The sequence below is a fragment of the Macaca fascicularis genome, chromosome 10, assembly GCF_037993035.2.
Source record: "Macaca fascicularis isolate 582-1 chromosome 10, T2T-MFA8v1.1".
Taxonomy (NCBI): domain Eukaryota; kingdom Metazoa; phylum Chordata; class Mammalia; order Primates; family Cercopithecidae; genus Macaca; species Macaca fascicularis.
The window spans coordinates 30,818,955-30,841,269 of NC_088384.1; the positions used below are offsets into that span (position 1 = coordinate 30,818,955).

General features: G+C 46.1%; 1 gene segment (V, D, J or C); it reads right to left on the minus strand.

Moving 5' to 3' along the window:
- Positions 1-6,780: 6,780 nt before the first annotated feature.
- Positions 6,781-7,358, minus strand: LOC135965250 (immunoglobulin lambda variable 4-69-like). The segment is given in 2 exon segments: positions 6,781-7,157; positions 7,279-7,358. Coding segments are annotated over 2 exon segments (417 nt in total).
- Between the last annotated feature and the right edge of the window lie 14,957 nt (positions 7,359-22,315).

Below are 22,315 nucleotides of genomic sequence, written 5' to 3' on the forward strand. Positions count from 1 at the left end.
CCCTAGGTCCTTTCTGACAGGGCTGGGTCAGCCTTCCTGTGCCCCCACCATTATCTCTCAGGAATGATTCTGTGCTCTCTACAAGGAGCTCTTGCCTGTGTGGATATGAGCAGGAACAGCATGTTTATTAGGAGTGGCTCAGTCTAAAGCCAGAATGGGATCAAAGGAGGGAGCACTGTTGGATCTTCAGACCCATGGAAGGCCCTCAGATGCTCAGGTGCTAGTGACTAAGGGACAGCAATCACCAGGAAGGGTGGGTCAGAGGAACCAGAAGATGGTTTGTGTCTTATTCTGTCACGGACACATAGCATTGTGTGTATATTGAGCTCCTGGTCATATGTGTGACAGTAATGATAAGCCTTGTTTTACAGCTTGACACCAGAGATAGAGAGGCCATGTTGCCTGAACAGGAGCCAGGGAATAATGTGGAATTGCTGAAGCCTTAATATTTCCAAGAAGCAGAATGTTAGGGACAGCATTCGGTAAGAGCAGCACACATCACAGGATCCAAGAATGTTGCAGCTCCTAGAGCAAGAGGTGGTGACCTCCTGCCAGAGACTCTGACTCTGAGGACTGCGGGGCCAACAGACTTTGTCCAGGACCCTGAAGTGAAGGGCATAGAGTCACAGAGGTGGAGAGCTTGAGGGCCAGCCCACAACCCAGCTTGGGCCCCCAAGGAGATAACATTCCCTGTATCTGTGGACCCTTCCCTGAATGCAGATTCGGATACCTGTGCACTGAGAGAGGAGAGCAGGAGGAGAGGGATCATAGTGCAGGTGCCCCAAAGCTCTGCTTCCTGAGCCCATCTTCTGAGACAGAGATGCCCACATCTCTCTTATCTTTTCCATCTGATGGAAGCATGATCCGTTCATTCAAATTATTTTCCACCCCTCCGACTTCCCCACCACCCCTCACTGAGCCATGAATCAGGACTCTCTGCCTTGGAGTTTCTTGGTGGGGATCTTGAGTCTGGTGAACTTTTGATGTGTGGTCCCCAAGCACTTGGGAGGGAAAAACCCTAGGCCCAGGGAATTCTGAGCTGAGGGTCCCACCTGAGGAGCCAGATGCACCATTGGAAGCTGTTTCCTCACCAGGTATCTCAGAGGAAGGGCCACAGCAGCCCCTGGTGGCCCTGGTACACTTTGCACCATGTGCAAGAGGTAATGCCATCCTCCTGCCTGGGGGGGGGCCCTGCCCATGGAGGGCACTCCAGTCAGAAAATTATGATGGGCCGCTCATTAGATTGGATGGGCCTTTAATAATGGGCTGGACAAAAGTGCCAGACAAGAGTCTAGGGTCTGCACAGCCACCTTTGCTTATATCCACCCAAGAATCTTCTCAAGAAAGTACACAATTAAACATGGAAATGTAAATAGAACATTTGTGCAACCTCATCTACTCAATGTTGAAATTATTTTAGTGTCTTATTGAAAAAAACACGATTGCCATCATTATTTATATTAAACGATAAGTTTTAAAGTGATTTCCTTAGATATACTGCATACTTGATGATGAGCATTTAACTATGAAGCTATTTCTCATCTTGTGTCAGCATTATAAAAGACTATATTTTAAGATAATTTTTGAAAATATATAAGATAATGTATTTTACACAGTTTTTCTGCTTCTTACAAATTTCTTATTCATGGTAAATAAAATCAGAATAAGATCTTTTCTCCTTGGTAGATAACCATAGAATGTATATATGTATATGTATACATGTGTATGTAATATAAGATATATTATATATGCATGCATATATGTATATATAAGATAAAAATATATAAATATATATTTATATACACACATAAATTTGAACTTAATGTGTTTTATCCTTTGTGTTACTTCTCGTATTTTTAGAAAAAAATATGTTACCCAACATCTGTATGAGCCATAATCACTATTCTTTTTCCAATTAAAAAGGAAATGGTGCTACTATTTCAACATTAGGGTTGTGTGTGTGTTTTCATTACTTATGAGTGGACATTATTACAATATTAAGATAGTATCCTTCATTTTGTGTTGGTGTCAGGGTGTGTGTATACACACACATTTATAGAATAGATATTTAATACAGGAATGGTGACCACTTGTCTTCAAAATTTATCTTAAATTTTTAAAAAATTATTTGATGAGAAGAATGAGAGGGACTAAGTAAATAACCCTTCACACAAATCCATTTTTTACCTCACGCATTTGTATCTCCCTCCCACTTTGCTGTGAAGCTTCCCACCAGGGATTCTCGCCTGTGATCCCTGACTCCTGCTAGGAAGCCTCACTCCCAGCTACAGACCCTTTCAAGGAAGACAGAACTCAGGCTGCTGACACAAATGAGGATAATAGGGAGACCCCAGGCACAGAATCCTCCTCTCCCCTTCAACTTTCATAGATTACTCCCAACTTGGATAACACCCTACACATTTTCACCCCCGCTGTGACCACAACATCAGGAGACACAAAGCCCTAAGGATGTGGGTCCCCAGTAGTCAAAGTCACAGCACAGAGGACAGCACCACACAGGGGCAAGGGTGCAAGGCTTGAGTCCAGGTGGATGTTTAAGATTCAGCTCTGAACCCCCAACAAGGGCCATTGGCAGGATCCAGGTCTCCACTGGTTTGTCTCTTCATCTCTAGAGCAGAAGTAATTGTAATACCATTCTTGTTAGGAAATTTGGGAGGACTGACAGTGTTATTTATGTATGGCCCCTGGAAAATGACTGCCATGGTATAATTTGTTAAGTGCTGGTGGTTTGACCCAGCTGGCTGAATCACATCTTCTATAAAGCTATGATGTGCTCAGTAGGTGTGGACAGGCACATAGCTCTGAGATCCTCCTTAGGGACAGTCTCATCACAGTGCTCTCTCCCTATTGTCACCATCAGCACCTCACTCATGGTCAAGGTTTTCTCTGTGTAGGGTTAGGTGGCCATATATTTCTTCTTAAACCATGGGTGGCTTCAGCTGATGTTGCTACTGAAATTGGTCCTTACTGGTAACATCTTTTAAGCTCAATCTGTACATATATGTTTTTGTATGTATGCCAAAATTCTCTCTCTCTCTCTCTCACACACACACACACACACACACACACACACACACACACACAGAAGGAATTTCAATGTTGTGCTCTGCTGGGATGACTCAACGGGCAAATTATCCGTGACTCATATTTCCCCTATTCATTTCCAGTGTTGATTATAAACATAGCTAGTATTATTACATTCAGAAAGCTGTCTTCTGTAACATCAAGGTGAAATCTACTAAACCTATATAATGTGTGTGCTTTTTAGACATCATTTATTTTAACTGAAAGACATAGGCAAGTTTGATGGTGGCACTAGAAAGAAAAAAAGATTAATATGAGAGAAATTGAAGAATTCTAGGTGGGTGCTAATTTTTCCTCTGCAGGTCCCATGACTGGATTCTCCTGAGGGTGGGTGGAGGAGGCGGGTTCTCAGTTCTACCCCTGTGTCATCAGACCTTCTGCTCCTTCTGTCTTCCTGACTCATGGGATCCTGCTTTTTCCTCTTGGAGATTTGGAAACATCTCCTTTCGTCTGCATGAGACTCATTGTCTGGGAGCCCAGTCTCCTGAAGTTCTCCTAGCGGAGTGCTCAGGTTCAGTCACTTCGGTGGTGCATTTATAGACAATCTATCCACAGACAACACCTTCAGCATGGACCAGCAAACACAACTCAGCGCTCCTTCTTTTTTTTTTTCTCCCAGAGATATTAGAATCTGAGGTCAACTCTCCTGGGCCAGAGGAGCCTTCTGGGCACTGCAATGCACTGAGCCCTTCTGCATCTATTTCTGAGGCTCCTTAAGGATTCCAGCTGTGTTTATTTGGCAGATTTAGGTATTGACACTTGCCAAGGACTTGATCTGGGGGCCTCAGCCTAAGCCCAGAGGAGCTGGAGGCTGGAGAGTGCTGGGGGAAGGCTCCAATCAGACACACAGGCAAAAGCAGAAGCCACCTCCTTTTTCTTCCCAGAATGCCCCTCTCCAAGTCACTTAATGAAGGGAACATGTTTAGTTGGTTGCTTGGCTAGATAATTAGATTAAATCTATATTTTCTATGTAATGCTAAATGTTTGTACATTAAACAACATTTATCTTCTACAGGCTATATTTTACATACAACATATATAGAGAAAAGCACCCTAAACAAAGTTACAGTTTAATGAAGGATTTAAAATTTATTGCCAAAGGAAAAAAATTGCATCAAAAGTTCTATCCTGGTGTACTAATTTTTTAAAAAATGAAAATTACTCTTCATGTAACTGTTCTCTGCAGTAATATATGTATTGAATAAAATATTTGTTGTATATTCATGCTTTATTTGCATGAGAGTCATATATTTAAATGTTTGAAAATTACACTCTGAGCCTTTTGAAGGTTATTTAGAAAATGCCCCAGAAGACCTTCTACCCAAACTTTTTACACTGCTGTGCCTGAGGAGTGAAACTTTTCAGCTCAGGGATTTTTTTTCTTGGATCCTGGAGTGACCCAAGAGGCAGTAAAACTTTTCTTTGCTGACCCTGTGTTATCCTAGAACACCCTCCATTGTGACAGTGAGCTGTAGATGAATATTTGGAGTCATTGGATGATTAGTAGAAAATGAGCCATGAAATGGGATGAGAACATGAGACAGGAGACAGTGTAGAAACTGGGAACATAAATGGCTGCAGGTCTGAGAATGTAACATGACATTATTGGGGAGAGGCAGAAATTTCTAGAAGGACACTGAGAATGGGAGTTCAGGGTGTGGGAAATCCAGGAGAGTCCACTCAGGGCTCCAGTAATTGGATTTGTGTCCTGAAGGGGCAGTCACCCACCTGAATCACAGTCAGGCTGACACCGACCCAGATCCCTGTGACCAGGACTCTCGGCAATGACACAGAGGTGACCTGCGGAGCAGTCGTCTTAGAATGGGAGGAGGAAGAGCGCCCATGTGGAGCACATGGACAGAGGAAGAGGAGCAGGTGCTGGCCTCTGAGCATGGTCTTCACCTGAGCGGGGGCAGGTGGAGGGCAGGTGCCCAGACAATAGTGGGCAGTGGCCGCTCCTGTAACTCTTTGAACTTCTTTTCCTTTCTTTCCCCTCTGGGATGAGAAGGCCATCACAAGGGTATTTTTTCCCTTATTTCCTGAGACTGCCTGAATTTCAAATTGATGTTTTGCAAATGGGAGTGGCTGTGTCTTGACCTGGTTGCTGAGGAAGGAATATTGGAAAGGTCATGAAGCCAGAAATATAACTTTCTGGGATGGAAATAGCCTGGCCTGTATCCCTTCCCACGTCCCAGCATCCACAGCACAACACTCATCATGAGTTAAGGATGCAGGTGTGGGGCATAGTGACGCACACACTGGGCCACTTAGGCAAACCTTCTGTTGTTTTCCTCTCCTGTCAGGACCACAAATCACCCAGCCATGCGGTTAGCATATGACTAACCCCAGCTGCAGCTCCAGGGACAGGTCTTGCATTAGCCAACCAATGTGACAGTCCACTCCCAGTCACTATGATGGTGTCAGGGGAGACAGTGTGGGTGATCTGGACAAGTTGTCCTGAAGGCCAGGATTCCTGATCAAGTAGGCCAGGGACTCCAGGTCTTAATCATTTTGGAGGGTTTGTATCCAAATGTGATTCCCAGGATGGCAGAGGTGTTTTGTTCCCATGGGAATTCAACCAGGGGACAGGAAAGTGATAGTGATCCTGACCCTCAGTCTGAAGCCAGAAGTGGTCAAGGATGCCAAGTTGATGAAAGAGAATCAGGCTGAGACCCCTGAAGGTCCCCACTCCAGTCCTAGGTCACAAATTCAGGGTTTCTCCGCAGCCATTGGCGCTAGTTTCCATGGTAACCCTTAACTTCTCTGCTGTCCCCTGTGCAGGAGAAGGTGACCTCAGGATCTGGGCATGTCAAGAGCTTCACACAGGGAGATTCACTTGCACAGGTTGAGGAGTTTCTGCTCCCTGATGTCCCACAGATTCCACCACACCACCAAGATTGTTGAAAAGCTCCAATGGGGTAGGAGAGAAGAGAACACAAGTCAATGTTTGTGAGCTCAGGAAAATCCACCCATGGGGTCCTCATGTTCCTGAGTGGAATGAGCTGGAGGGAAGCCACTTTCATGAGACCTACTTCCCTCAACTTCGTAGGCGCTCACTCACCATTTTCCCACCAATGGTGAAGCCTCCATGACACCCTCTCACAGCCCACAAAGAAGTTTTCTGGCCCCAGTTTCATAGTTTCCCCCACACCCAAACCCTTTCTATTCTGACAGTTTAACAGGTAAAAGAACCTGCAAGTGAATCAGGCCAGCTCTATGCCTGGCATTTCTCCCAGGCCTATGACCTCCCTGGCATTTCACACACCAGTGCCTTGTCCCAGGGCACAGGGAGCATCAGGCAGCCCTGACTACAGGCACGTGGCGTGGGAAGGGGAGGTCTCTTCTTTGATTCCTTGAAGAACAGAGTTCATGCTATAGGGGACTGTTCACCTGCTGGCTCGGTGTTTGGGCTCTGAGCAGGATTCGCTCTAGGGAAGGCTTTTTTTTTTTCTTCTTTCTCTCAAGAGAAAAGATGAGCTTCACAGGCTTTAGTATCAGCACGCGTAGACAAGCAGGCAACATCTCAACATCATCAGGAGGTTTATGTTTTTGTTTTTACTTTTTCTGAGACTTCAGAAACATTGAATGGGAAATTGAGAGTAGAATTGTTTTAAACCAGAGGATGCTTCCAAGTAGATTTTATACATATGAGAAATGTCTTAAAATTGAAAATTGTCACAGAACAAGACCCTAAACAGGCTGAGGATTTTGTCGCACTTCCTCATCTGCCTGTGTCACTGTGTGAATGCCAGTATCCCAGGTCTGACAGTAATAATCAGCCTCATCCTCAGACTGGAGGTTGGAGATGGTGAGGTAGCGCTCAGCCCCGGAGCTGGAGCCTGAGAAGCGATCAGGGATCCCGTCCCCCTTGCTGTGGCTGCCATCACTGTTAAGCCACATCAAGTACCGAGGGGCCTTCCCTTGCTGCTGCTGATGCCATGCGATGGCGTAGCTGCTGTGCCCACTGCTCAGAGTGCAGGTGAGCTTGACCGAGGCTCCCAGGGAGGCAGAGGCAGAAGGCGACTGAGTCAGCACAGGCTGGGAGAGAGACCCTGAAAACAGAGACACTCATTATGGCCTGAAGGAAGGACAAGAGGGAACAGCATTTCTGGTATGAGTTTGGGAGGTGGTGTCAGTGAGCTGGGGCATGAGGATGCTGAGGGTCCTCCTGACCTGTGCAGTGAAGGAGGAGAGTGAGGAGGAGGAGGAGGAGTGGGGTCCAGGCCATGGTGCAGACTCCTCAGGGCTCTGCTGAGGCAGCCACACTGCAGGTCTCTCTTATCCACCCTCCAGCATCAAAAGAGAGGGAGGGGTCCTGCATGCAAATGTGCTCCTCTTCTCCTGCCCAATCTTACGTCTCCCTAACCCTACCTGCAGCCTCTGTGGCTGGGTGTCATTTCTGGGAGGGGTGAGCCTAGGCTAGGCCTTGTCTGAGGCACCGCAGGGATGCAGAGAAGACCCAGCTGCTGGCCCCAGTGAGTCCTGAGTACAGACCAAGGTCAGGTGTTTCTTTTCTTGGCTTCCAGCCCCACAGAGCCCTCAGTGACCGGCTACACAGCTCCCCCTGCTGCCCAGGCCAAAGCCCGTTATGTCTGTGACCAGATACCAGGGGGTCCTGACAGAGGCTTGTGCCCCCACCAGCACCTGACCACTGCTGATTCCCTGACCGAGGGCAGGGTGAGACCCCTCCCCACGGCAGCCTCCCACCTTATCTCAGCCTTTAGTTTTCTATTTGGGCCTCCTCTGTGGGAACAAGACACAGAATTCTCTCCATTTTATAAAGAGTCCCCAGGGGAAGGCTGTCTCATATACAAACTATGCATAAAATAGAAAGTACATTTGCTGAGAACAGGGACAGTAGTTCAGCCACGCACCCACTTCCCCATGAACTCATGAAGCCATGTTTCTGTCTCCCTACTTGATTCTTCAGGAGATCACACATAGGGACCAGGGTGAGCACTTGGGAGGATCCTTTAACCTGACTGAGTGCTTCACTGGATGCTCTGGTAACTGGGGAGAGAAACGGGGAAGAACAAGAAGCTACTCGAGGGGATGGAAAAGAGAAGCAGTGGCCTCGGGCATCTTTTGTAGTAAGGGATTAGAGAGGTTCAAGAAAGAAGAGGGAATGTGAGTGATGACTTTCAAGGAAAGATAGAAAATGCCCATGGATTTTCTTCTAGAAAGATTTTGGTGATTGTCTGAGGACGTCACAGAAGAGGAGAGAAGTGGAATGAAAGGGAGAGAAACAGGAAAACTGAGGAAATAAGTTGCAAACCAGATGGGGAAGAAGAGAGGGTGAGGAAGTCCACACTTTGTAAGCCACACCGGTGCGGAGATTGGGCCGGAGCCAGCAGGGATGGTGGGTGGGTCAAGAGGAGATTGGAGGTGTGTTTGCTTTCATTTCTCTTTATTTCTTAAAGAAAGTAGAGCCTCTCCCATAATTTGCATTATGTCCAGCAAATTCACAGAGATGACCAGGAGTGTTTTGTTAGTAACAAGGTGATCTTCCCACCTTCACATCTTGATACTAGTAAACAAGTGGAATTATGTAAAAGCTACAATTTTGCACTAGATGTCATAATGTTAATAATATTAAGCAGTCCTCGTGTACTTACAGATTTTTAAGACAGAGGATTTCTTACATTAACCTTAAATTACAAGCATATTTATAAGGTTAGAGATATGAGCAAAGATATGATCACACTCATAGAAAAATTGATTGCCAAGATAAAAGAAGTACAATCAAATTCAAAATATTGTGTAACTGATTGTTTGGTGTGTCAGTTTCCTAGAATTGCTGTCACAATGTGTTATACACAGGGGGATTTAAGATAACACAAATGTATTGTCTCACAGTTCTGGAGGCTAGCCTCCCCAAATTCATAGTAATGGCCATGATCCCTCATACACCTGAGGGGAGATCCTTCTTCCGTCTTCCTAGCTGCTGGTGATTTGCCAATAATCTTTAGTGCTCCTTGTCCTGCAGCTGTGTAAGTTCAATCTCTGCCTTCGTCTTCACGTGACATTCTCTGTGCATCTTCCAACCTCCTCACTACCATCATCTTATAAGGACACCAGGCACATTGAATCAGGAGGCCACCTGACTCTAGGATAGCTTCATCCTAATAATTATACAAGCAATAACACTATTTTCAAAATGAGGTCACATTCAGAAGTACTAAGGGTTAGATCTTCAACATATTTTCCCAGGTGAATATTTTTTACATGACATTAGAGAAGAGAGTCTCTCCTAAAAATTTTTATAGTTTTTAATACTTAAAAATATGAAATGCACTTGTATTAAATTAGAACATAAAATAAACTTTATTAATATACAAAAGCAAGTTTCCTCCCTTTGCTTTTAATTGGCAAAAACCAGCAGCAACAAAATCTTTGGAGATGCTTCTTTCTGGATGAAATGTGTTTGACCTTAGTCTTTAGACTTGATCCAACGATTACTGTTCTTTTTGGGATGTAAAATAACTAAATTCTTCTTTTTGGGAACCCACGTCTCCCAAATCATTCACAAATATTTTCCACTCTAAAATTCAAACAGATACAGGAATCAATTTACACCTTCCACCCACCTTTCTCTCTATGGATAGCTAAAATTTAGGTGTCCCTGAGATCTCAGGTGTCTGGCCATGTGATCCTGATATCCCACGTTTGTTTGTACCCAGGATCAGCCAAAAGCTCGTTCATGTCCTGTTTCCCCATCTGGGTCTCTCACTGTGCTAAAGACCACTGTGGTGTAGCCTGCAGTATACTCAGCCTCATCCTCAGGCTGGGCCCCTGAGGGGTCACGGCAGCTTTTCTTCCAGGAGGGAGCCTGAGAATCAAGTGGGCATCCAGGGGTGTTGTTATCTGTGTTATACATCAGTGTCCTGAGGGCTTGGTCGGGATCTAGTATGGATCCAGTGTGGTTAGTGACCTTTGGTGACAGCCATGGTGCAGGAGCCATACATGAGAATGACTGTCTCTCTTTGGGACACAGTTAGTAAGGGCTCCTGAGTCACCACAGCCTGAGAACTGAACCAAGAAACAAAAACAGATAATGTTAGGAATGAGGAAGAGAAGCAGAGGGATCCCTCCAAAGGCCTGTCTGAAATCTCCATGAACCCGGGCAGAGAGTGAGGAGAAAGCGGAGGTGGAAGAGAAGCATCCAGGCCATGATGTGGACTTTCCAAAGACCCCCAGGACCCTCAGCCACTGCTGGACTCTTGGACTGTTCCTCCAACTCTTCATCAGCTCCCTGGGTGAAGATGTGTGATTGGATGAGGCATTATGCAAATATGGGTTCTTTACCAAAACCACCAGCTCCTTGGGTTCTAAGTGCTCAGCCAGGGAGCAGTCGCTCTGTCGGGGAGGCTGGGCTGTTGGGAACTCTGAATTTGCCCTTTGGTAGAAAGCACCTTCCCTAACCCCCAACTCAGGCCAGTGAGTATGGGCCCAGGAGCCATAAATGAGAGCCCTGGGAGTTCATTTCCGGCCTTGCTCACCTCTGAGAAGATCCACAGCGCCCCCTGCTGGGCTGAGGTGACTATTGTTTGTACCTCTATAATTCCTCTAATGCTTGAATTTTAATTTCACTGTTACCTGTTCCAGAGTCCCTCCAAACTATTGTTTTTAATTCCATTTATTGCATTTTTCAGTTCTCTAATTTTAATTTGGTTTGTTTTATGACTTCTTTTTCTCTTCTGGGATTTGCTTCTCTTCTACTTGTTTCAAGAATGTTCCTTGTGACCCAAGTTAAGCTATGGGTCTAAAATAAAACTTCAAAAAATAATGTCTAAAATTGCTCACTGAAGGGACTGTGTAATTGCTGCTTAAGTAATCTCAGTTACATAACGTCAGCTCCTATATTGTTTTGGTACTGGTGTCTGTCAATTGTCTTTTCTTATTTAAGTTGTGTTCTTCTGGTTCTTCACATGGAAAGTTAATTTTTTACTGTATCCTAGGTATTCCGGATATTATATTATAGGATTTTCTAGAGTTTTGTCAATAGATCTGAAATAGTACTTACTTTTGTTTTATTGGGTTTTTTCCTTTTTTTTTTTTTTTTTTTTTTTTACTTTGTCAGTATCAGGAAAAATGAGATACATTTCCCTTTGTATGTATTTAATTTTAGATTGAAATATTTTAATTTCAGATTAAAATATTGGAAATGAATTACCCTGTAGCCTGCTTTCCATCTGCTTAAATGTTTCTGAAGCCTCATATCTCTGTCATCCTCTACCTTAGTCTTTTTAATTGAAGTTCACCAAATATGCCACAGTGTTACCTATCACTTAGGTAGGAGGAAGTGCACCTTTAATCCAAAATGACTGCCATGGTTGATAGAAAAAGTGCTTGTGGTGATCCACTGGGGGCCTGAAGAACAAATGACCTGAGTCTACAGTAGCTGGAAACCAGCCTTCAGAAACAAAAAATGTGTGTTGGAAGCACAGGACTGAGGCTTGATCCAAGGTGTTAAAGTCTAGCTTTTCACCTGTATTTGTCCCTGTACTGACGTTGTAGATGCCACTGATCATGTAAAACTGGACCTCATTTTTGTTCTGTCCCCCATTATAATCAGGGCGGTTTTTTCTTTATGCAGGAACCCAGGGGTCCCAGGACCTGATTGCTTGTGTCTACCATTGACCCCAAAGACATTCACAGATGTTCTGTTGGACCCAGCTGTCATGAGATGCCCAGATGACAGCCCCAATTTTGGAGCCATAGGTGAATGTCACTGTCCCTCTAGGAGGTGTGGACAGTGAAAGTTCCTGTGTCACCACAACCTGGGAAGTGACTCCTGAACCCAGAGAAAGAAAAAAGGTATCATCAGGACAGGAGACAAAACCCTAGAGAATATAGACACCTAGTAGTTTCTAAGTAATTTTTTTAACTATTAAAAAAAAATAATTGAGCAAATAAAGAAAAAACATACAAATATCTACCTTCCTAATTTGTGAATTAAAAACAAAATAAAATATGATTTCAATGTTCTCTGTTTCTTTGGACTATAGTCACTATCCGAATTCTCAGCCAGAAACACAAGAGTCAGCCTAGAAGCATCTATATCGTTCATGCACAAAGTCCAAGCCTTCTTCATGTCTAATGTATCCTGTGACATAAAGATATCACAAAGCTGCTTTCTGCTCTTCATCTCCACTCTAACTAACCTAGACCCATGCACCACCATCTCGCCAGGATGGCACCAGCACCCCCAGCCTCTTTCCCTGTCCCGGATCTTCTCCATTTCGGTCTCATTGCAGCTGGAGAGTCACTGACCAAAGGCCCATGTGAGCTTGTCCCTGCCACCTCACAGTCCTTCAGTGACTCTGTGTGCCTTTCTCAGGGGGTCATCATGCTGATCTGCCTCAGCCTGCCTCTCAAGCTCACAGTCTCCCTTCAAGGAGCTCCTCCTGGCCCTTCCCTGATCCAGTGACCTTAGGCTCAGGTCAAAGTCACTTTTCTCATTGACTGGAATGACCAACATCTCCCCTGTAGATTCTCACTTCTGATGAGATGTTCCGACCCTCCCCCTCCACCTACCTCACTCCTGCTCATTCTGAAAGTCTCACAGGAGACTCCACTCTTGTGGATTAGCCCTGTTTGACCAAATTCCCACCCACCCTCACTCCCACACCCACAGGAACCCTCCCCCACATGGGTCTCCTGTTCTTTATCTCTTCCCTCTCAGCTCCTGTTCAGTGACCGATGACAGCATGCAAAGACAGAGTCATTAAGGCACAGTTGTTAAAGCTTTGGTTTTTTTTTTTTTTTAGTTAGGAAAATATTTATAATTCTGCCAGATGAAAACTCACTCGTACAACATCTTAGGCCTCTAAAGCTTGGCTACACCAAAACCCTCCTACTCAGAACAGCCCACAGCGCCATCTGCTGGGCCCACAGCCACAATCCCTCCAGGGCCTGTGACCCGCCTGAGGAACGTGGGTGCTGAGCACCTTGGATCACCCTGGTTAGGGGTCCTGGAATATTGGACCACACAGAAACAGAAGACACCCTTCTATCTTCTCCAGGAGGGACTTCATAGATGCCTTGGGATTACTTGGTTTGGAAGAAGAAGGGTTCTTGAAGTGATAAGAAAGATTTCACAACAAATGTAAGTTACTTAAACAGAACGGCTCATTCGACTCTTTGGGAAGAGGTTAAGGCTTGAGGTAAAAGGCACTTGAACCTAAATGTGCACCCAAACCACTGGCTCTTTAGAAGCTGACAATGTGCCATGAAAAGGACAGAGGAGTCCAGGTGGGAAGAGGACATTCCCCACTAGAGTCCACCTCACCCTTCATGCACAACTTTCTCAAACACCTCAGAATTCCCAACGTGGTGCACTTTTGGGGTCACCTTTTCTGACAGCTGCCCACTTTGCCCATATATTTAGGCCTGAATAGTGGCCAGCGGGAGGCTATTCTGGGGGTGGACTTTGCATTTTTGGTCAAGTTCTCATGTACGTGCTGCCCTCACAAATCCCAGCCTACTCTAGCCTCCAGGGCTTTGCACCTGCTGTTCCCTCTGCCTGGGATGCCCCCACCCCTCCCATCCCAGCTCAGCTCACTCCACCGTTTCTCTCCATAGGTTTTATTTTCATTTCTTTGTTTTCACATAGAAATCAACACATATACATATTACGCATTTGTATTTCCCCTGTGTGGGTTGTCGATTTCTTTCATTTGGGTTAGTTTGTTGTGATGGCGGTTGTTGCCCATTTGGAAATGTTTCCTATGAATCCTCGGTGATACCTTTTCACTGAGTAACTGTGATTTCCTATTCTGTTACCGCTCTGATAAGTTGTCCACAAATTTCTTCCCTATGTGTTTATTAATATTTATTAGTCTGATATTTTTCTGTAATTTTTACAGTTTATTTAAACATAAACCCCTACTTTTGGTTTAAAAACTATCATATACATACTTTTAGAATCCAGTAATTATTTTTCTCTTCAGCTCTTTTTAAATTATACTTTGTTTTCATAGCAGTTTTAGGTGTAAAGAAAAAACTGAGCAGTAGGTACAGGGCTCCCATACATTTCCCCCATCCCACCCTTCCAGAGACTCCCTGTTTTCACATAATGCATCCATTTGTACACTTGATAAAATTGTGTAATCCAGTATTAATAGATAAATGTTGATAATTTATCATTAACCATGGCTTTTAGCTTATGTTGAGGCTCACTCTCTGTGCTGCACAGTCCTGTGGTTTCTGCGTCCTGTGGCCCAGGCTGGTCTCAAACTCCTGACCTCAAGGGATCTGCCCTCCTTGGTCTCCCAAAGTGCTTGAATTACAGGCATGAGCCACCGCTCCCAGCCAATTTTTTAATCTCTAATCAAATAATTTCTGTCTCTGAAAACATGATGATAAAGTATATAATAGCAATCTAAAAGTTGAACTGAATAAAAAGTTAGAACATTTTGAGATCTACTGGTTTGAAGAAAATTAGGTGTTGGTTGAAGATGTAACAGCAAAAGTCACCTCGTGGCCTCGGCTTCATCAGAGCCACCAGCAGGGTGAAGGTGCCAGGCTGGGAGAGTGAGGAGAGGGTTTTTTTCTCACTTCCCTGTGGGTCTGGAGCACTGTGTAAGCATTAATGCTGTCATGCCATATCTTACAATAATAGTCAGCCTCATCCTCAGGCTGCAGCCCAGAGACGTGCAGAATCCCTGAGTTAGTTGAGGCATCTTTGGATCCAGAGAAGCGGCTGGGGACTCCAGAGCCCTGGTGCTTACTTGACTCTGAGTAGTAGCTCAGGAGATACCGGGGATTGCTCCCTGGCTTCTGCTGGTACCAGTATACAATTTTTCCACCAACACTGATGCCACTGCTCAGGGTGCAGGTGAGTCTGGCTAATGCTTCCAGGGATGCAGAGAGGGAGGGTGGCTGAGTCAGCACAGACTGGGAGAGAGAACCTGCAAACACAGACACACTTGGATGATGGAGCTGTTAAGTGTTAAGCTCCCTGGGACTCAAAGCCAGAGATGCTGACACAGGCTGGGGGCTGCCCTAGGTCCCGGAAAACTGACTCACCTGTGCAGTGGGAGAGAAGCACAAGGAGAAGAGATGTCCAGACCATGGTGGACACAGTTGACACGCCAGTCTCAGCTCTGTCACCTGAGGCTGCTTTTATCTTCTTCACTGGCCTGACAGAGGAGGGGCTGTTCCCACACATTTGTTTGTCTTCCTGGTGACCTCGGCCCCACCCCGAGAAGCAACTGCAGTCTGAGCTCGCTTCTTGGTACGGAAAGGACTAACGTGTAAGCCTCAGAGTTGGCCCCATGGGAAGGACCAGGGAGGAAGCAGCTGCTGGGACCTTCCACAGTTCTGTGGGCAGAAGGCGTTGCCCTGAGGAGTCTGGTGGGTGGCACAGCTGTGGGTTCCCTCTGTGCAGACCCTGAGACAGACCCACAGTGCCCCCTGCTGCTCACTGGTTAGACTGCAGTCTCTCAGTGGCAATCGTGAGTGGAGTCACCTGAGAGCCTGGTCCCTGTAGGTCCACAGCATCCATGGGTCACACACTCACTCTGTCCTGAGTTACTGATATTAATAAAGAGTTTTTCTATAAGGACTTCCGAGTTACTAGAAGAAGGGCATGTAAGGAATACGAGGACCATCCAATGTGAGGAGGCTGCAGTGAGGGGAGAATGCAGAAGGCTCTGGGAGCAGAGGCCTGAACAGCTCCTTCCACAGGGAATGGATTGGTTCATTATCTGGGGTTGTAAACAGGAGACAGGATGGATGAGACAGATGCTTTAGAAAGGCATCTTCGGTGCCACGTTCAACAAAGAGCCTGAAGGCAGCAGAGCGGGTGAGGATGTGTCAGGAGGGCTGAGGGCTGGTCCCTGGGAGCTGGAGGAGGCTCAGGAGGAAGAACCTACGGGTGACTGTGGCCCTTGACACAAAGTGAGGGAGGAGTGGGGATGAGGCTGATGGTTGCAGTTGCGTTGATTGGGTGGTTTTTGTCTTCATTTGCTGTTATTGCAGGATGAGAGAGAGAGAGCGAGAGAGAGCGCAATATGCAGAGAAGCAAATTTGTTTTATATTCTTTTTGTAAAATCAAGGTCTGAAGGACACAGACATGTTTTAGTCCACTTTGTGCTACTACAACAAAATCCACAGACTGGGTAGTTAATAGAGAACAGATATTCATTTTCTCACTGTTTTGTTTTGTTTTGTTGACAGAGTCTTGCTCTGTCACCAGGCTGGAGTGCAGTGGCGTGTTCTCGGCTCACTGCAACCTCCACCTCCTGGATTCTAGCAATTCTCCTGACTCAGCCTCCCGAGTAGCTGGGACTACAGGCACCCACCACCATGCCCGGCTAATTTTTTGTATTTTTAGTAGAGATGGGGTTTCACCGTGCTAGCCAGGATGGTCTCGATCTCCTGACCTCGTGATCCATCTGTCTCTGCCTCCCAAAATGCTGGGATTACAGGCATGAGTCACTACGCCCAGGTTTCTCACAATTTTTGAGGCTGACAAGTTCAGGATCAAGGCATTGTCATCTGATAGGTGTCTTCTTTCTGTGTCCTCACATGGCAGATGGTGGAAAGAAGAGAGACACAGCACACTGCTACCTCCAGCCTTTGTGTAAGGGCCCTAATCCCAACCATGAGGTCTCCATATTCAAGACTATGTCACCCTTTGAAGGCCCACCTCTTAATACTATCACACGGGCAATTAAGTATAAATCCTTTTGGAAAGGAGACATTCAAACCAGAGCACGATGGAAACAGCAGCACTGGAAGGCAGGGCTCCTCGCCTCAGTCATTTGCTCCAGGGGAATGGGAACCACCCTACAGAATGCAGCTCAGTCTTGGGGAGAGAGAGGAGGGGATAAGAATGGGACTAGGAATAGACACGGGAGTGCCCCCTGCTCACAGGACAGAGAGGAGAAGCATAAAATCAGGTAGAAATAATGAATGCCTCCTTTATTTCTTCTTGCACTTATTCAATCTTTTCAGTAATACATATTTATTAGCCAACTACTCTTCAGGTTTGGGGTCCTGGTGTCAGTGGTCAATTTGGTTAAACAGGTTGTTCACATATCGTTATGTGCAATTTTTTTTCTGCCGATTCACTCAGTTAATAACAATGTGTATGCCATTATTTATAACTATAATTGTGAATTGATTCTTTTCCTTAGTCCTGCTAATTTATGTTTTATATAAATTATATTATTAGGGACGTGTTTTTTGGGTTTTTTTGTGGGTGGGCATTTTTGTTGTTGTTGTTGTTGTTGTTGTTGTTTGAGACATTATCTCACTCTGTCACCCTGGCAGGAGTGCAGTGGCATTGTCTTGGCTCACTGCAACCTCCACCTCTCAGGCTCAAGGGATCCTCCTACCTCAGGCTCCCAAGTATCTGGGACTACAGGCACATATGCCACCATGCCTGGCTAATTGTTTTTTCTGTGCTTTTTAGAGTTGAAGTTTTGCCATGCTGCCCAGGCTGGTCTAGAACTCCTGAGCTCAAGTAATCCACCCGCCCCTGGCCTCCCAAAGTGCTGGGATTACAGGTGTGAGCCACCACGAATGGGCTGATGTATATTTTATAATTGTTATGTGTTCTTGTTGAATATTTCATTTTATACACATAAAATGTCCCACATTTCCTGATGTACATAATTTTCATTAAAATTATTTGGTCTGATAACAAGATAACCACAAGAGCTTTCTACAGGTAAATGTTTGCATAGTGCATTTTTAGCATCCTTTAAAGTTTAACACACAAGTAACTTTATTTTAAGGAAATGTATTTTTATCTGGATCATCAAAACATTTACAATGAATATAATTGCTGAATATTGTGTCTGAGTTCACCTTTCTCTTTATTTTAGTTGGGCTTTGTTGCTTTATTTCTTTTTTCTCACTTTTTATTTTTCATGAATCAAGTAAGTGTTTCTACTGTATCATTTTACATTAGTGCCTATTTAGTTTTACATTCTGTAAGTTTAATAGGAATCCTAGATATTGCAACATATAACCTCACCTTATTAGTGCCCACATTATTTATACATTTTGTGTAATTATTTTATAACATAGAACCTCATAAAAGTTTACACAACGCCTGTCCTTTGTGGTAATTATGGTTGCTAGAGGTTGTGTATGCACCTAAGTATGAATGGTGAAAACCATTATCAGTGGTGGAGCTGGTGTTTTCAACATCAAAGTCATCTTATGTATCCAACACATTCCCTTCCCTGTGCTGTGACCCTGCAGGATTTTTCAGGTGAGTGCCTGGCCGGTCCCTGTCTCTTAAGCACCAAGAAACTGCAGAAATCCCCTCCACCTGTCGTTCAGAGATTTTGCCTCATCTTTTTAGCCTCTTAATGTGGTTCGGAATTCAGCATCTGTTTGCACAAGGACCTAATGGGGGTTTGAAGCCCTCCATCTCCAATTTGTTTTTAATCCTCAAGGACACTGAATTACCCTCAAAGCTATTTCAGTATTCTTTGGCATAAGCAAGTGCATACTTGCTGTTTAGCCCTTGCTGACATCTGTACCCTCGTCCTGTCTTGTCTTTTTGTCCCAGTCATCCATTCTACGGGATGTTTCCTCTCCATTTATGGAGAGTCTCAGAAACCAGCAGGCTTCAGGAGGCTGCCTCAGGTACAGGGAAGGGCAGGAAGGTGGACAAGTTTTATCTTTGACAACAGAAACCTCAGCACATTCTTCCTGGACCATATGGTGACCACTCTCACTCCTAACCCCAAATATGACCTTAGTCATGGACACAAACACACACCAAGTCTATGTGCCCAGACATCTGGAATCACCAAGAGTATTTTCTTTCTGAGCTGCCTGCCTGTGTGGCAATGCCCAGGCTGGGGATGTTTTATCCTAAAAACCCAGTGTGTAGGTCGACTGGATAGGAGGCCACAGACCCAGGGAATGGCCTCAGTCCCTCAGTCCTGGAGGAAAGAATGACTGCAGGAATGTCCTGAGTCAGGTGACAGTCACACAAAATGAAAGCGAGTCTATAGGCCAGGCTGTGGGATCAGATGGAAGGCCTGTGCCTCGTGTCCCCATGGGGCAGGTGTCCTGGGTTAACACACGAGGCTCTTTCCACATCCTGAACAGTGATCATCACCCTTGTCCTCACACAGGATCCCAGAGTATTGCAGGAGCCCAAGTGACCAAACCTAGAGCAAGAGTCCGAAACCAGAACCCTGCAGGCTGGAGACCAGCAGGCATTACCATCTGGGGCTCCCGTAGGAGCTGGTGGTGTCAGGCCACACTGTCCACTTGACTCTGCTGCTTGTTCCAGTGCATGAGGAGGTGACCTTAACTTCCAGACAATGTGGCCAGCTGAGGGAACACGGACTGCATGGAGGACCTTGGAAGGGCTTGCGGGGCACAACCCTGCTGGCACAAAGCCTGACACAGAAGGACACAGCCACCCCTGCATGGTGAAGAGTGACTGACACTTGTCATTTACAAACCTCTTCTTCAGCTCATCCCCATGTTGAAAGCAAGAGCTGCTGAGGTAGGGTTACATGGAGCCAAAACTGAAAACTGAGGTTCAGAGAGTATGTGATTGCTTCAACAGGCCCAGAGTAATGGTGAGATATCCCCAGTGCTGATGTGACAAAATCTTGCCATTCTACTCATAGTGTTGCTTCTTCCAGGGCAGTGGATGTAGGAGTCTCTTCTGGGAGCTGAACCTTTGCAGGAGGCTGGACCAACAGGGAGAGATGCAGAGAACAGTGGGCACAGGACAGGGTCCACTGATTGCGAAAGCAAGAATGGAATGAGAAGTATGAGCAATGGATTATACTAGTTGAACTGAAATAAGATATTGTCAGAACTATTTGTCCAAGGAAAATCAGGTGTTCACAACAGAAGTTACATTCTGAGCTAGATTTGTCAGAGCCACCAGCCGGGATGACTGCCCCAGGCCCAGAGAGCAGAGGGAAGATTTGTGTCTCACTTTCCCATGCGCCTGGAGCACTGGGTAGGCCTCAGAGCTGCTGTCAAATCCACTGCCCTGTGCAGACCCTGAAACAGACCCATTCTCAGGCTGCAGCACAGCGATGTGCAAAATCCTTGCAAAGGCCGACGCATCTTTAGATCCCAAGATGTGGCTGGGAGCCCCAGAGCCCTGTTTCTTACTTGAGTCCAAGTAGAATTTCAAGAGATATTAGAGAGGGTTCCCCGGAACCAGTCACTGATATCTTGTGATGGAATCACTAATTCATTGTGGTGATTATCCAAGGGTGTATAAATATCTTAAAACACACAAAATTGGCCACTTTAAATATCGGGAGTTTATTTTATGTTAATTATTCCTCAATAAAAAGACACGTAAAAAATAGGCTGAAACAGGCTGGTCACGGTGGCTCACGCCTGTAATCTCAGCACTTTGGGAGGCAGAGGCAGGCAGATCACGAGGTCAGGAGATTGAGACCATCCTGGCCAACATAGTCAAACCCCATCTCTAATAAAATACAAAAAGTTAGCCGGGCATGGTGGCAGGCACCTATAGTACCAGCTACTCGGGAGGCTGAGGCAGGAGAATGGTGTGAACGTGGGAAGTGGAGCTTGTAGTGAGCTGAGATCATGCCACTGCACTCCAGCCTGGGCGACAGAGTGAGAAAAAAAAAAAGAAAGAAAGAAAAGAACAAAGAAAAAAAAATAGGCTGAAATAAAAAGAACAGGAATACACACTGAGGACCAGTGAGAGGAAGACATTGCTTTGAAAACTCCTGGAAATAGCAAAAGGATGATGGAGATGCGGGTTCCCCATCAGACGTAGACCTGAGATTTCACTGCTGGATTTGTCACTCCAGTCCCTGGACTTTAGAGCAGAGACCCTGTGTCCCAAGTTGCAGGGTACAGGACATTCTGTTTTCTGGAGGCCCTTCTCCTAGAAAGGGGCTGCTGTGGGTGACTCTGAGGATGGAGGGGAGGAGAAGCATCTATTCCCAGGTGGGGCCCTTGATGCCCCTGGGCCCACTGGGGAAGCAACAGCAGCAAAAGCCACAGGCCAGGCCTGTGCAGTAGCTGCTAGGCACTCACTCATCTGGGAAAGGAGGAAGGGGGTTTTTCTCTCACTTCCCTGCAAGCCTGGAGCACTGTACAAGCACTCACGCTGCTGCCGTGGAACTGGCAGTGATACTCAGTCTCGTCCTCAGTCCAGAGGCCAGTGGTGGCCAGGGAGGCCGAGTTGCCGGACTTGGAGCCAGAGAATTGGTCAGATGCCCAGGAGGCCCAGTTCTTATCACTACGCCTGAGGAGTTTGGGATCAGTTCTTGGGAGCCACTGCCAACAGTTTACATTATAGCCAGTGCCAATGTAGGAGCTGCTTCCAATGCAGGAGATAGTGAGCCTCGGCCCTGTGGCCCAAGACACTGAGGGTGGCTGAGTCAGCACAGACTGAGCTCAGGATCCTGGAAGTGGGACACAGGCATGGTGATTCTGGGTCGAGAGACGAAAGGAGAGAGCAGGCCCCATGGGCTTCCTAGGGCTTTAGTCATGGCCTTGTATCTTGTCGCCTGTGCAGTGTGCAAGGAGGGTGAGGAGCAGAGGAAACCAGGCCATGCTGGAGATTGTCCTGAGTCCTGCCTTCCTTCTGTGCTCACAACTGAGGCAGAGCTTCCCCAAATCTCTCCCTTCCCCTCTTCATTCTCTGACAATGAGGGTCCATCCATGCAAATTAGAGTCCCTAGCCTTCTGATGCCACGCCGGCCTTGGATCAGGCCCCTCTTGTGGATATCAGGGAGACGGGCAGGGGTGGAACTGTGTGTTCCTGGGCATGAGGAGCTCACTGCTGTGATCGCTGAGCAGAGGGCACCATGCAGGCAGCTGGCTGATCACAGCTCTGATCACCCCTAGATCACTCGGTAACGAGCCTTTCATGTCCCCAGGTGCCCAGATCCAGACACACTCTCCTGTGACATGATGACCAGAGGTGCCCAGAGCCAGCTGTGCATTCCCCCTGCTCTGATCACTGCCCCCAGGCTCAGCACCAGGCCAGGCAGGCCCTTTTTGTGACCTTCTCATTATCTCAGGGCAGTTCATGCTTTACTGGTCTTCTTAAGGGTGAATCTGTCCAGGGCTCTTTGGGTGTTCCTAGGTGAGGACTGAGGTGGTGACTCTGTACCAAGTCCTCTTAGATCCAGTCAAGTCCAGAGCAGCAATTGGTTCCCATGGACTCACTTCTCTGGCCATGGGAGACACCAGGTCCTTTCTTCTGGTGCCGTCTGGTGGC